Source organism: Camarhynchus parvulus, chromosome 1, assembly GCF_901933205.1.
Source record: "Camarhynchus parvulus chromosome 1, STF_HiC, whole genome shotgun sequence".
In the NCBI taxonomy this organism is placed as follows: Eukaryota; Metazoa; Chordata; class Aves; order Passeriformes; family Thraupidae; genus Camarhynchus; species Camarhynchus parvulus.
In genome coordinates this window covers 78,562,034-78,576,963 of record NC_044571.1, presented here as the reverse complement: position 1 = coordinate 78,576,963, position 14,930 = coordinate 78,562,034, and the positions used below count along the sequence as shown (strand labels likewise).

Here is a 14,930-nt window from a genome sequence, read left to right as displayed (position 1 = left end):
CAGAAGATGCTCATTTCCAAGGTTTGAACCTCAAGCAGCCTCTCTTTACAAAATGAGTAAGTTCTCAGAAAAATGAGAAAGTAAAAATCACAAAAGCGTAGAACAGACCAGGTTGGAAGGGACCTCACAGATCATCTGCTCTAACCTTTTGAGGGAAGGAGACATTTAGATGAGGTTATCTAGGACAGTGTCTAATCACATACTGAAAACCTCCAGTGATGGGGAGTCTGCCACCTCCCTGGGGAGGCTGTTCAGTGAGTGATTGTTTTCGCTGTAAAAAGTTTCATCCTTACATCAAGATAAAACATCTCTTAGTGCAACTTGTGCTTGCTGCCCCTTCTCACTGTAGCTCCTTGTGAAAAGAGACCCTCTTTCCTCTCTGTAGCCTCCCTTTAAATGCTGCAAGACTGTACTGAGAGGTCCCTCACACCCTTCTCTTCTCTGGGGAAAAAGGACCAAACTCCTTCTGCCTTTCCTCTCAGAACAAGTTCTACAGCCCACTGATGATTTTTGCAGCCCTCCTTTAGAACCCTGTACACTCTGTGTCTTCCTTGAATTGTAGGATTATGCCAATGTCATTTGTGGCTTGAAATATAGGGTCAAGCCAATGTCATTCCTGGCTTAACACTGCTGTGATGCGTTTTGTATCAGTTTGTTAGAACAAGCACCCCTGAGAACAGATATAGGATGAGCCTTGTTTGCCAAGTTGCAAGCAGAAAAGGCCTTAATGCTGTCTTAAGTGCTGCTCGGCAGAGACTAAAACAATCTCTGTATTATCAACAATGTTTCCAGCACAAATCCAAAACATAGCCCTGCAGTAGCTACTGAGAAGAAAATTAACTCTGTCCTAGCCAAAACCAGTGCAGTGCAGCCCTCAGTGTCTGTGGGATGCTGGGGCATGCAGCTCCTGTGCAGTTGGTCTGCAGCACAAATTCCCATGGCCCTCCAGCTACATGCGCTCCTTACCATATTAAGAACATCTGGACAAAGTGATTTATAAACTCTCTCCCTTGATAGCACTGGTTGTATTTTCTGTCTCAGCAATTTTCTGTATTGCTGAACTATTACTCATGAGCAGGTTTTGTGGTAAGACCTTTCCCAGACTATAGTCCTATTTAATGTGTGACCGTGTCCTCACCTTTCCTTCTTTTTACCCACTCCCTTGTTCAGTTTTACTATGGCTCTGTTGATTTCATGTCCTGAGGCTGTGCCTTGATTTGTGAGCTTGTGACTTTTCACTGTCAGCTCCTATAAACCTTTCTTTGTACCTGGACTGAGCACCTTGTAGGCCAGGCTGGGTCAATGCATGAAACAGCACTGGTGACTTGGTGTTTTGCCTCTTGTTCCCCAGAGCCAATGTGTTATTTGGGAAGTGCAGACTGAAGAGTTGGTTTGCCCACTGGCCTCAGAAGGGCTTCTCAGCACCTAGCCATGCTCAAGAAATTTTTTTTTGGACTACTGTCATGAGTCATGGCTTCACATTTTGTCATTCATGCGGTTTCTTTACTGGCATTCCGTTCTTCTTTCTTACAGGCTCCACATCTGTTTGTTACAAGCCTACCAGCCCAGTCCAGGTACTGGAAGACTCTGGCTTTCTCTACCAGGATCACCAGTTGTTTGCTGGCAGGCATGAAGTGTCCCCGCTAACAGCTGAAGTGATCAGTGCCAAAGAAAAAGCTGGTAAGTGCATGGCCACACTTCTGTATGAACGCACTGCATTTACTTCCAGGTTTTTCCCAAAGTATAAATTGAGCAGTTTAAACCATTTACAAGTAATATTTAGAGAGTTGAAGGCCAGCTTTTCATTCTTCGTAGAGTCAAAGTTACCTTTGACGTGTATTGTGACCCACCATCACTTGTCATCTGTATTTGTGGAGGATTCATCATTTCCACTTGTCCTTCAGGACATGGTTGCTTTTCAGCGCACAGTTGGACCAATTTCCATGGCTCTTTTGCTGATGGAGCAAGACCATAGGCACTGTGGAAAGCTCACTGTGGTCAATCCTTCTGGACTTCAATAAGAGGCAATTTAAAGTACACCTCCCAGATAAAAGGATTATAACATGACTAGCACAGAAGTGGAAATCCTGATGTATTATAAAAAACTGCCTTGATTGTGTGATGTTGGCTTTATCTCCTTTCCTCAGGCTTTTCTCAGGCATTGTCTAACAACCTAGACTGTAAACTTTCTGATGTGTTAGGGAGACATTACTTGTCTGTGAAAATGTCCAGTGTGGTGAGGCTTCTGTGTACTATGATAACATGAACAAAGCAACAAGTTTGCTGTAACTGCAGGGGCATTTAAAGCAGCTGGATACATGGCTGTTGAGCAGACAGGTAGATGGAGTTGCACTGTGTGTCTGTGCATCTTCCTGCCTCAAACACCATCCTGAGGAGCTGACAGACCCTCTGAGGGCTGGTGGCCAGACTGCAACCCCAGTGGGTGAGGCTGGCAGGCAGATAACATTGTTTCAGAGAAAGAGGAGAGGTGTAGCTCCTAGGGCAGGTGTGGAATGAAACAGCCTGGGAATCTTCTATCTCTCTTGAGCCACACAATCATCTTTAAGGCTTTGCCACAGAAATGTTAGCAGAAATGACCTCTTATCATTGCTAAGAGTCAAAGGCTTTTCTTTCCCTCTGGCATCTGGGTTGTATGTAAGTTATCCCACAGCATGTGTAGCAACTGATGAAACCTCAGGGAAATGACCAGACCTCAGGAGAAAGTTTGCTTTTAAACTGCTTTCAGATGCCAAGAAACATATGTAAGTCCTGACAAACTCCTCTGAGAATTGGGAACAGCAGGGGAGAGAAAGTTGCCGAGAGTGACCTCAAGAAACCAGACTGCAGAAAGCACCTCCTTCTTGCCTAGGGACATTGGAAGACTCTCTTCACTTTTGTCTGCACTGGAGTCTTTCAGAAGCATTTGTCTGAGCTCAGACAGTGTCCAGATAGACATCTTACAGCACCTTTGGGATGGAAGGAGGGCTCCGGGAGGGAGGGATTCCAGAAGTCTCAGCCATGGTTAAATCATAGAATATGCTGAGTTGAAAGGGACCCATTGGGATCATGAAATCCAACTCCTGGCCATACACAGAACACCCCAAGAATCACACCATGTGCCTGAGAGCCTTGTCCAAATGCTTCTAGATGCTTAGCTCCAGGCAAGCTCCACTGCCTATGTAGTGCAAACATGGTGCCGTTGACTCTGAATGACTTCAGTAGCCTGTGTTAGGGTTGTGTAGCTAATCTGTCTGTGCTTTTTTTTTAAATGCTGGCATTACATATATAACCATAATACCTTCCTTGTAAAATTGCAACAGTTATTATTGACTCCCTTAGAAATAGTGTTTTCATCCAGAAGGGAAATTGCTGTCTTAGAGGAAAATGCCAGAGCACAGATTATTCTCCAACCTTTAGGACCATTTCATTTTCAGTTCCATTTCACTGTTTTTCGGTGACACATCTTACATTTTATTTTGTCATGGCACACAGTTCACTTACACCTTTGGCCATCAAAAATACAGCAGTTGGTGTTGCCGTGCAGGCTGCCTCTGTAAGTTGTGCAGGCTATCTCCAGGGAGAGGTCAAACACTGGAACGGGCTTCCTAGAGAGGTGGTCAATGCCCCAGGCCTGTCAGTGTTTAAAGAGGCATTTGGACAAGGCCCTTAATAAAATGCTTTATCTTATTGTGAGCATCGAATTGGCCAGGCAGTGGGATGAGATAACCATTGTAGGATCCGATCCTATCCTATCCTATCCTATCCTGTCCTATCCTATCCTATCCTATCCTATCCTATCCTATCCTATCCTATCCTAACCATGTTAGAAAATACCAAATTTCTCTGTGACATGCAATGTCCCTTTTTGACTTAGAGGCAGGTTCAGAGCTGTGGGCACTGGACGCATGGAATATTATGGAGGGGAAGGCCAGGGAGGGGACTGGAATGTGTTCCTAGGGGTCACTGCCAAACAGAATTAACGTGTAGGGGTGGAGGATGAGCAGGGAGCAGTGCTCTGCCTCCTTTGTTGGCTTCCAGCCATGTCCCCTGTGCTCCCAGGGTGTCCCCTGCACCATGGGGGTGCATCCTGGGCATGGGGTCACTGTTGTGGGATGTAGGAAAGGAAGAAACAGCAGGGGGAATTAGAGCTCCTGGGCAGCAGAGCTAATGGGTGCCTTTCTCTCCCTGCCCAGCCGAGGAGACCTTCTGCACCCTGCGCCCGCCCAGCTTCCGCCGTGTGCCAGAGGCGGAGATGCGAGGGGCGGAGGAGGTGGCAGCCGGCACCGTCCTGCAGCGCCTGATCCAGGAGCGGCTGAGGTATGGCAGCCCCAGCGAGAACATGAACCTGCTGGCCATCCAGCACCAGGCGACGGGCAGCGCCGGCCCCTCTAACAGCACTGCCAGCACTCTCTCTTCCGCAGAAAACCTTGCTCCCGAAGAGCTGCCAATGGTCCAGCCGTCAGGGCGGCAGGAACCACAGGGGCAGGAGCACCAGGGGGACGGTGCTGCCATGGAGAAGCAGCCTCGGGCCCCGCAGCCCCCGCACAGCACCGAGGAGCTCCCCACCTACGAGGAGGCCAAGGCCCAGTCCCAGTTTTTCCGTGGCCAGCCCGCACCACCAGCCACCGCCTCCACGCCGGGTTTTTATGGCTCCTCCAGCCAAAAGTCCAGGACGGAGGGGAGGCCTACAGTGAACCGGGCCAACAGCGGGCAGGCGCATAAGGATGAGGCGCTGAAGGAGCTGAAGCAGGGCCACGTCCGCTCGCTGAGCGAGAGGATCATGCAGCTCTCGCTGGAGAGGAACGGGGCCAAGCAGCACCCCCCAGCCCCGGGAGGTGGGAAGGGTTTCAAGGCAGCCCCACAACCCAGCAAGGCCACGGACCCACGGGGCCCGCCTCCCGAGTACCCCTACAAAGGCAAGGCAGCAGCCCCAGGCAGCAAGGCACAGGAGCACGGGCTCTTCTACGGTGAGCAATCGTCACAAGATGTCCTCAAGGCCGCCTACGCTGCTCCCCAGCCTGCCCGGGCGGAGCTGGCCCTCGTCCGCTACCAGCCGCCCCCAGAGTACGGGCTCAGCAGGTAATGGCCATTGCGGGGGTCTGCAGGGTCACTGGTCCTGCCCGGGTGTCTGTGGGGCTTGGGCCTCGTGTAGAGATGGCCAGAGTGAGCTGTAGCTCCAGGCACACGGTGGGGACATCCCCCTGCAGTGGGGACATAACATCCTGTGGCCGGGATGGCAGGCCCAGCTGATGGAGGCACCTGCATCTCCCAGAGGACTCTATAAAGCTTATATTCCACTGTGTGCTACTTACATCTTCCCACAGGGCTCACGTGGGGCTTTCACGATACTGGGCCCCTCATGCCAGGCCTCCCTGTGAGCACAGGTTTATTCCAAGCGCATTAAAAATAATCCAGTGTTTGCTGGCTGTGCGCTGAGCCCTGCGAGTGGTGCAGGTCCTGCCTTCAGAGATGAGGTGGTGTGTTAAGGGCTCTTTTTCCATGTTGTACCCCAATGCAAGTGTTTGTCTGTGTCATCCCTTGTCTCTTTGACCTCTCAGACAGTTACTTTGTTGGGTTTGGAAGTCTGAAGTTGTTTGGTGTGAATGTGAGCAGTTTCCATGTTGCAAGCTGCCTCATTGAGTCTTTACTGATCCCAGAATCCCCAGAGGTTTTGTTGGCATCACTTTAAGTTGCACAGTTATTTTACCATAGCACAGGCACAAAGAAAGGGTGGTGCAACCAACCTGGCTCTTTCTGTCCAAAATGTGTAAGCCATGAAATGCAGGAGGGAATGCTCTGCTTTTCCATGTTTGCAGCAAAGATGGGTTTTGTGTTGAGACAGGTAGAAACTCAAAGTGTAGTTTCAGTGGCAGGGGCAAGGTGGCTGTGACAAGTGGCAGGCCTGTGCTGAGTCCCTCTACAGCTACATGTATGGCCACTGTGCAGAGTTTATGCAATTTTTTCAGAGCAAGATGGTATTTTTAAGACTTCAGCAAAAATGCCTGTTTATGCAAAGAAAGACCTATGGAGATGTGAGGGCAACTGGGGCCATGCTTTTCTGCAGTTGTTTGTGATGCTAACAAGCATCTCCAGCACCAAGCAGATTCATGCCCACAGAAAAGGAGCTGGTTTGGGTATTTTTATCACTCTTGGAAAATGCTGGTTCAATAGCCGCAGAGTGTTCTGAGTCTGTGCAAGTGAGTGGAGCTGGGTGGTGCATGCACTGCTTCAGCTAACTGGGAACATCAGTGGAGTCAAGTAGAAAACCCTTGGGGGCCACTTCCAGAGCTTTTCCCAGTTGCCTGATCAGCAAGGTTAATGCTGAGAAACCTCCTTGATTCGGTGCAGATTTCCATTCCAGTCCTCAGCAAAGGCTGGATCACCCCAGCAGCTGTGGGGAGAAATCCACTGGCTCGTGATGGTGGTCACTGCTTGTTCCTGGCAAGGCAGCATCGTTTACCCCCAAATCACGCTGCAGAGAGGATGTCTACTACCCCTGTGTGCTTTCTTTGCATGGTGCTGGAGAAATCTCCCTCCTGTCAGGTCCTGGGGCACCAGGGGAAGGGATATGCGGTGCAGCAGAGGACTGGCAGCGTGACAGAGCAGAGCAGAGCCGAGCCAAGTTTTGCACACTTACTAAAAAAATCTTCAGTGCTATCTTTCTTGTAACTCAGCAAGGGCCTTAATACTTGTCAGTCTGCTATCCCTGACTATGCCAGCAAACTTGTACAGATGTTGGTTAGGGGGTTGGTGTGGCTGGGCTTGTTGCACCAAGTCAGGGTTTGCTCTAAGGTGTATGGTGTTTCTTGAGCTTTATTTAAGGCAGTTCTGGATCCTGATGTACAGGTGATCATTTTCGGGGCCTTTTTGGCTTCCTTCATATGCTGCCTGGATTTTGGGGAGGTTTTCTGTCAGTGAATGGGGGAACATCTGACTGTTTTCAGATGTCAGACAGTGAGCCTCTGGGTCTCAGCAAAGTGGTGGTCTTCATCCTCATCTCAGGCTTCTCTGTATTTTTTAACACAAGGATGTCAACTTTTCACTTTCCTTCAGCACACTTTTCTCAATTATTCATTACCTTTTCTCAATTATTATGAACTGCTGTCACTAAAAACCAGGAAATAAACTCACTTAGTTTATTCTGTGCTTATCCCAGTTTATAACTGGTCCCAGGTCCTGTATGGTCCTGTCCCCCAGGAAGATTTGGTTGACTAAAGCATTTTGGAGGTGACTTTATAAGCACTGTGTGCTTATTCATCACTTGTCATTTCTCTATCTCAGCAGCTGTGCTCCAGTGCATCCTTGCATGCATCTTGGCCCGCGTGACAGGATGGGCTTGCCCATGTCTGCGCTGCTTAAAATGCAATTTCGTAAAGTGGTCTCTATGCCAAGTATTTCAGTCTTTGGAGAGGATAAAGGCAGGTTACCTGTTCAGGGATGTCAGTCAGCTCTGTCTTTACTACAGGATTTGCCTGGGCAGCAGTCACAGTCTGAGCCCTGCTGGAGGAGTTGGGTGCAGGGGGAGCACTGTGTTACACTCCTAGGTTGCTCCCAAGCATAAACCTTCCTGTGAACCCTGCACTTGATCACTGCTTCTCCCCTTATCTGGGCTCTGGGGATGCTCACTGCCAGGCATCTGGCTGGCATGTTGGACTGTGACAGAAGAGGTTGAGATAGGGGACTGCCTCGTTTCATAAGGTTAATTAACAGTAGGGGTAGGGTTTGGAGGGGCTGGTTTTTGTGTTAGAGGAACAAGTGAGGTAAGGAATTTCAGCTTTCATCTGATCAGGAGTGTCTGGGAAAGAAGCTGATGGAAACAGAACTTTGCTCATGGTCAAATGGGAATCTCATGTACCCCAGCATCTCCTTCCCTCTGTCTTGGTCATATCACTTCCCCAGCCCATCCATCAGTGCAGGTTCATCCTCTGGATGGGGACCATGCGAGAGTCTTCTGTGTTCCACAAAAGAGGAGAAACACAGAGAGCATAGATCCAGAAAAAGCACTCACAGGTACCAGGGATGGAAAAGACTTAAAGGGAACCCCCACTTCCCCACTGTCCTTCTTTGATAAGGGAAATGTGGCTGGAAATGGACTAATGCTGACCAGGAGCTGTTGAAGGAAAATGGAATAACTGTAGCTGCTGCTTAATTTCCTTTTTTGGTTTGACTTTTTGTTTTGCACATGACTGGTTTTAAAGGAGACATTGCCTTTATAATCATTGGGGTGAAATCTTGAAATTTATTGTAAATTTCAAGATTATTAATTGATGTTGTACTGAAGAAATCCTAGAGTCATATGATGCAGTCTCAGCATTTTTATAAATTAGATTTAGTGACTTCTGTTTTATGGACATCACAGTTGCAGACCAGAATTTGAACCTTGAAGCTTAAAGGACAAAACAACTAGAAGGCAAATAAAAATGAACCAGTATTTTTTCCTTTTAAAATGTCAGTATTTTTAAGCCAGTTGCTTGGTGCTTGGGGCCCTGACTCACAACTTCTGAATGCTTTAAGTTAGCCAAGTATAATAATCTTTAGAAAACGTTTCCTTTCCTAGATGTGCAGCCATTATTGAATGGTGTCTTTGCTAACTTTCCTTAGGTGTAGGTTCAGAAAGTCACAGCTTGTTAGGTAAAAGGGCTTGGAACTAATCTAATTTAGTTTTTTGCATGATGCCATGAATTAATTCCAGTTTGTGAAACATTCAGTCCTAGTGAATATAACAATCTCCATCTGGAGAATCCATCACGGATTTTATAGCCTTGTTCCACTAGCTAATTGCCATCTCTGGCAAAGATCTCCATTTTAGTTTCAGCCTGTGTTTTCTAGTTACCAGGGATTTGAAAAATCTTTGTAAAATACAGTGAAGAGACCTGTGCTATCAGTTCTTTAATACATTTAACAGATGGAGTCCAGAGCCCTGTACTTATTTCACTATTGTCAAAATTCCTTTTTTTCACTGTGGAAGGCCAGCCTGAACACTGGTTCAGTACCAGCTGGACCAGAGGCTAATCAGGTGTAGTAACACCTCTGATTTGGCTCAGTGTTCCTTGTTTACATAGCTCATTAACATTTGCAGTTGGCACCCTGGGATCTCTCCATACAGCTTGTTACCCAGTCAGGCATGTGAGGGCTGTCACAGCCCAGGATAGTATATTCCACCCTTTCACTTTACCTTGCTGTATTTATTCCTGGATGGATGAACTTGGACCAGCTCAAGTCGATATTGTATCTCCATGTCGTGCTTAAACTGTGATCCAGATCACTCGGTGCAATGAATCCGCTTCATTGATCCCAGTGGCTCTTGTCAGATCCTGGTGTCTTTTATTCAGAATGATTTCTTTATCGACACTATTAATAAAAAGAGTGTATAATGCAAATGAAGCCTTGAACTGGAAACTCTGCTTCTTACAGAGGGGAATTAATTTGTGGTACGTGCAGAAGACAATCATGCAGGCACCTTTTCATTCTGATTTAATCCATTTTCAAAATCAGCATGCAGAATCAATGAAAAGAATAAATCTGGGCTGTTTTTAAATACATCCCATTATGTGCCTCATAAAATTCCACCCGGCCAGGATGTAGAAGTCTATAATTAACTACTGAAATAGTCTGCTATTTCTCCAGTATTTGTGTATTTATCCCCCCACACACATTACTGCTGTTTTCAGACAACTTGTTGATAGTTAGTGATTCAGCCATGTCTGTGGCTGCTGTCAGGGCACAAGGAGCTTGTTTTCTTCCCTGAGACAGCCCAGGTAGGTGGGTTTGCTGGCACTGTGGACAAGCTGAAGGATGTTACACCCAAACTGACTTGTCCTGGCTTTTCTCTGGCAAGGATAGCGCAAGGATGAGTGTGGGTTGCAGGCTACACTTCCATCTGACAGCTCTGCAGAAGAGCTTTGCTTTGTATCCTTTCCTTCTGGTCTAATATGCCTTACATTAAAATAAATGAAAGTGAAATTAAGCTGTTTCCACAGCTTGGATGATGCCCTGTCATTTCTCCTTACCCTTCTCTATCATTATCCCAGCTGGTTCCTCTAGAAGTGCAGAGGTTCAGGAAGGCACCTTTTCCTTGTGCTGAGAATCTGTTCTGAGTGTGGATCTCTGTGAGGAAATACAATATCCTGTCCCTCTCTACTATCAAGGGTATTTTTGATACAGCATATGTCTTTTTAGATTATCATTTTGCCCTGAGAATCTTCACATAATCGTGCCAAAGAAGCTGGACCAAGTCTTTCCAGAACTAACAATTGTCACCAACAAAACAGTAAATTCAAGAGATGTGAGTCCAAGTCTGCAGAGTGTTTTTTGAAACAAACACTGCAACTATTGCTAATTCCATCTATGAAGGCCATGTCTGGGCTTTGGCAAATGTTCTCCCATTTCTTTCTGTATCACCATTTAGTGATGGATCTATAATTGTGTTTCCTTGCACCATGACCATCAGACTGGGCTTCCTGACTTTGCTTGATCCTGTTTTTTTTCCTGCATGGTCATAATACTGTTTCTTCCATGTTATTACCAGTGAGACAGAATAGTGTTTGAAGTCTGCTTCATGAGTGCAGAAATCATAATGAAATCAGGTAGACACCTGGTCTGAGGTTAGTATCCTGACTGAAGGCTCCCAGTCAATGGGCAGGAATAAGCACATTTCACACACTTTTTTACTCCCATTGTAAGGTAAAAGCCTAAGGCAACTTGAAAGGACTGCACCCCAGAAACGCCTTATTCTCATCACTGACTCATCCAGAGCATCCACAGAAGATGCATGAAGTTGTGAGATAAAGTTCCTTGGGAGAGTCTTTGAAAGATGAAATAGGCCAGTCTGCCCTAGAGGCAAAGGAAGGCAGAGCATTCAGAGAAAGATGAGCTAAATAGGTTAGAGGAGGGCATTTTAATTATGAATGTAAATGCCATGGTGTGTTGGAAACAAAGTCCTTCCTCTACTGGCCCCTTTCCATCCCTGAAGAGAGGAGAGCTTCACTGTACCTGTAGCAAGGCTGAGGTGGAATTTTCTTTCCAGAACATTTACAGGCATTTTCCTTTACTAATACTGTGCTGCTTTATCCAACAACAGCTCTTTTGTATTTATTTCCTGGTCATCAACAGCAAGTGGACTTTATCATTAATTTTCCTTTCCAGGTTTTTTATTTCTATGTAAAGTTACAAATTCTCCCCAGATTTCTGTGTCTTGGTAATTCTTGCTCCCAGGTGGTCCAGTGTAAGAGGACTATTAAGACCATGCCTAAATTTGGGGGCTTGGGCAGCCCCAACATCTTGAGGAGTTTCTTATGAAAGTGATGTCCATTGTCAAGTATTTTGCTGAAGACATTGTATTGTACGCTATTATGCATGCTATATCTGTGAAAAGAAAGAGAATGCTTGGTGACCCCAGCGCAGCAGCCCTTGAAAGCCTCATGGCCTGCTGGTGCTCTTAATTGAAAAAACTGTTTTTCTTAATTTTTTTTCTCTTTTTCCTTCTTTACAATACATTGCAGAAGCTTATGGGGGCCTGACTTCTACAATAATGCCAACAAAAATATGTTTTTAATAGAAATGTAGCTGAAATATTGCAGAGATAGCCAAAACTCATAATGTTCCACTGCTGCATGCTTTTAAGAAGGATGATTGTTAACTAGAATGTTTGGCTGAAAGATTTTAACCTGCTCTAGTGCAGAGTAAGATCAACATTTAAACTACAGTAAAAGCATTGTGAGAATGTCATTCTTTACTAAGCCCAAAGGACCTCAGGATAATCCTGATTGCTGTGTTTCTTTGGAGCTTTACATGAGAATTTGGATAGGAACTAAGCTGCTGTTATAACATTCCTATTTTTGCAAATGCTGATTTGTTAGTGTGAATTGCTGTGTTTATTTTATTACATATGTACTCAGAGATTTTGCAGTTGGCTAAGTCAGAACTAAATTGGGACAGATTAAACAAGTAAAAAGAAAGTTAGAAACATTAATTTTATTGAATAGCTGTGCTTCAGGAGATATAAAGTCAGTTGTACCTGTTTCAGTTTCTGAGCTGGAAAACGCTGGAGAATCTCTCCTGTGACCATGGCTGCTGAGACTCTAGTGGCTGGCAGCTGCTATGGGGTGTAAATCTTTAGTAGCTCAGAAAATAATTTGCAGTTCAAGAACATAGAGATCTCTGTGGTCTTTCCTTGCTCTGTAGTGTAAATCTAGACAGACTAAAGTGACAAGAAAAGATGAAATTGAGGAAGGGGTAAGATTTCCCAAAAGTACAGTGTCAAAAGTTCATGCAAGGGTCTAAAGGGTGTATCTATGGACAAAGACTGCTGTGCTTCATAATGAAAAAGAAAGATTGCTGTATCTCCACTGGTTTAGATTCAGAGATCAATTTAATTCTATTGCTCTATGCTATTCCCATAAAGAAATGAGAAAATCTGTACCTGCAGCAAATCTTCCAAATTTTCTGTTTTCTATTAAGTGTCTTTGTAGGGGTGTAGCTTTGTCCAGACAGTTGGGCTTTTACTTGCACAAAACCAGTGGTGCCTTTTCTTTTGGTAAAGACAAACAAGTTCACACTTAACTGAACTAATTGGTGTGGTAAAACGTGAGCACAGACTGGCTGTCAGCAGCATTGAGGAGATGTTGCATGCTTGTCTGAGTTCACATTCACTTGTGGAGCATCTTTTGCACTGTGAGTAACATCCCTTACTCATGATGTTATTTATTGTTCAGATTTTTGAGCAAAAGAATATTCAAGTCCCACGATGGGCATCAGGACCCTTGCCAGGTGTGCACACTGGAGCACCAGAAGGAGGGGGGGATTGTGGGGATGGTGTGAGAACTATGTCCATGATCAGAGGGCTGGAGCACCTCTTCTATGAAGACAGACTCAGAGTTGGAGTTGTTCAGCCTGGAGAAGAGAAGGCTCCAGAGAGATCTTACTGCAGCCTTCTAATACTTAAAGGGGACTTACAAGAAAGCTGGAGCAGGACAGTTCTACCAAGGCCTTTAGAGATGGGATAAAAGGAGATAGGTTTGAACTGGAAGAGGGTAGATTTAGATTAGATATAAGGAAGAAAGTTTTTATGCTGAGGGTGGTGAGGCACTGCAAGAGGTTGCCCAGAGAAGTTCTGGATGCTCCGTCATGGGAAGTGTTCAAGGCCAGGTGGGCTGGAGCCCCGAGAAGCCTCATCCAGTGGAAGGTGTCTGAGCCTGTGGCAGAGTGGTTGGACTAGATGGTTTTTAAAGATCATTTCCAACCCAAGCCATTCTGTGATTCTATTAATTCCTGTGTGTTTTGTTGTGAAGTGTCATATGGCACCTCCCTGGCTTCCTGTCTTTTATCCTCTTTCAGTAGACATTTAGCTCCTTAGTTATTAACCTGCACCTCTGCCAGAGAACTAATGTGCCTGGGACTGAGAGCAAACCCTTCTGGCCCTGGGAGCTACCAGGGGGAATGGCCCCTCTCCTGTGCTCTTGAGCCGTCTCCGTGGATGTTTAATTTACAGGAGAGACACAGCCTTAGAGCATGTCTATGCTAGGCAGGTCAAAGCCATCTCAAGGCCAGACTGAGCTCAGCACAGCGTTCCTCACTGCTGGCTGCATGAAGCTCTGCTGGGATCTTCTTCCCAGGGACGCTGGTCTGTACTTCTGACCAAGTTAGCAGTGTACTTGTGTTTGGTGTTTCCTCCTTCCTTTCAGTACCTTTCTGGGACAGAGTGGATGCACTGGGCAAAGCTGGGATGAGAGTGTGGGACTGTGTGTGTGCTGTGTCTGGGGGCCTGGAGATTTGCTTTCACTCTAGTTTGGACAGAAGATTAAGGCTGAATTGCTGGCTTTCTTTGCTGGCATGTGGCTTGGCAGGGACAAGTTTGTTAGAGCAGTGCTGTTCATTTTCTAGGGCAGGATTTTAAAATTGCCTTCACTTTTCAGCTTTGTTCTGCTGCAGTCGAACAAAGTGGTGGGTTATTGTCGGTAGAATTAGGCCAACACTGAAGGCTTTTGAAAACCCTATTTTGAGAAGCTGTGTAGGTGCTGAAGACAACAGTAACCATAATTACTATGTATTTATATAGCACAAAATTGTCTGTCTAAGAAAAAGCATTCATGGTTCTTTGAGGCCCAGTGGGGTAAATATGTGCATTATGTCTTGTGCTGTGTGTAGGGTACAGAAATAAAGTTAATGGTATCCACAGCAAGCCTAGCAGCTTGTGGTTACGTTAAAATACAAATCCAGAAGGTGCTTGATTGCAGACTTCAGGTGGGGTCCAGCAGCCAACTTATTTTCCAGCCAAACTGGGCCCTGACACTGAGGTACCACGTGGTGTGGGTTGAGTCTTTTCAACAAGATCAGTGTAGAAATTTCTGAACTTTGGCATCAGGACTGAGAAGTGGCTCAGCCTGTGCACAGTGAGATTTTGCCTGGGACTGCTTCCTGTGGCCGAGGCTTTGAGGGCTGCCTGTGCAGTGGATGGAGGGATGGAGGTGGATCAGGTGAGGGACTCTGATCCCACCTGGCTGTCAGCTGCAGGCTTACCCTCACTGCTGAGACATCCTCCTGGATTGTCTTCCAGCCACTGCAGATTATGATACGGGTGTATTAAAGAGCTGCCTGCTGACAGCAAGCCTAGCTCACAAGCAGATCCACTACCAGCTCACTGCTTATTCTTCCCTGATATGAGTCTGGTGAGTGATAGATGCCCTTAATCAGGGAGTGACACAATGAGGTCTCCCGCTGGAGGATGGCTTTCATGGCTCACTGTGATTGAATGGGGCTGTGCCTCCAGCAGTTCTGCAGCAGCACTTCCTCTTCTACTTGCTAGAGCCACTCAGGGATGCTGCTTTGCTCACATCACTTCCTCTTGCCTCCCAACTCAGCTGATCCACTGGTCTTGCTCTGGGCAGGGAGTGGTGTTCAATGTGTGAGTAATGCATGCGTTGTGTTTTCTT

General features: G+C 46.1%; 1 protein-coding gene across 2 annotated transcripts in view; it reads left to right on the top strand.

Moving 5' to 3' along the window:
• The window catches only part of AMOTL1 (angiomotin like 1), a 73,567-nt gene that overhangs the window by 28,259 nt on the left and 30,378 nt on the right, over nt 1–14,930 (top strand). For both annotated transcript variants that reach the window (XM_030951818.1, XM_030951829.1), the window contains 2 exons: nt 1,534–1,680; nt 4,194–5,079. In XM_030951818.1, the coding sequence (XP_030807678.1) occupies nt 1,534–1,680; nt 4,194–5,079 (1,033 nt within the window). The remainder of the gene's footprint in view (nt 1–1,533; nt 1,681–4,193; nt 5,080–14,930) is intronic.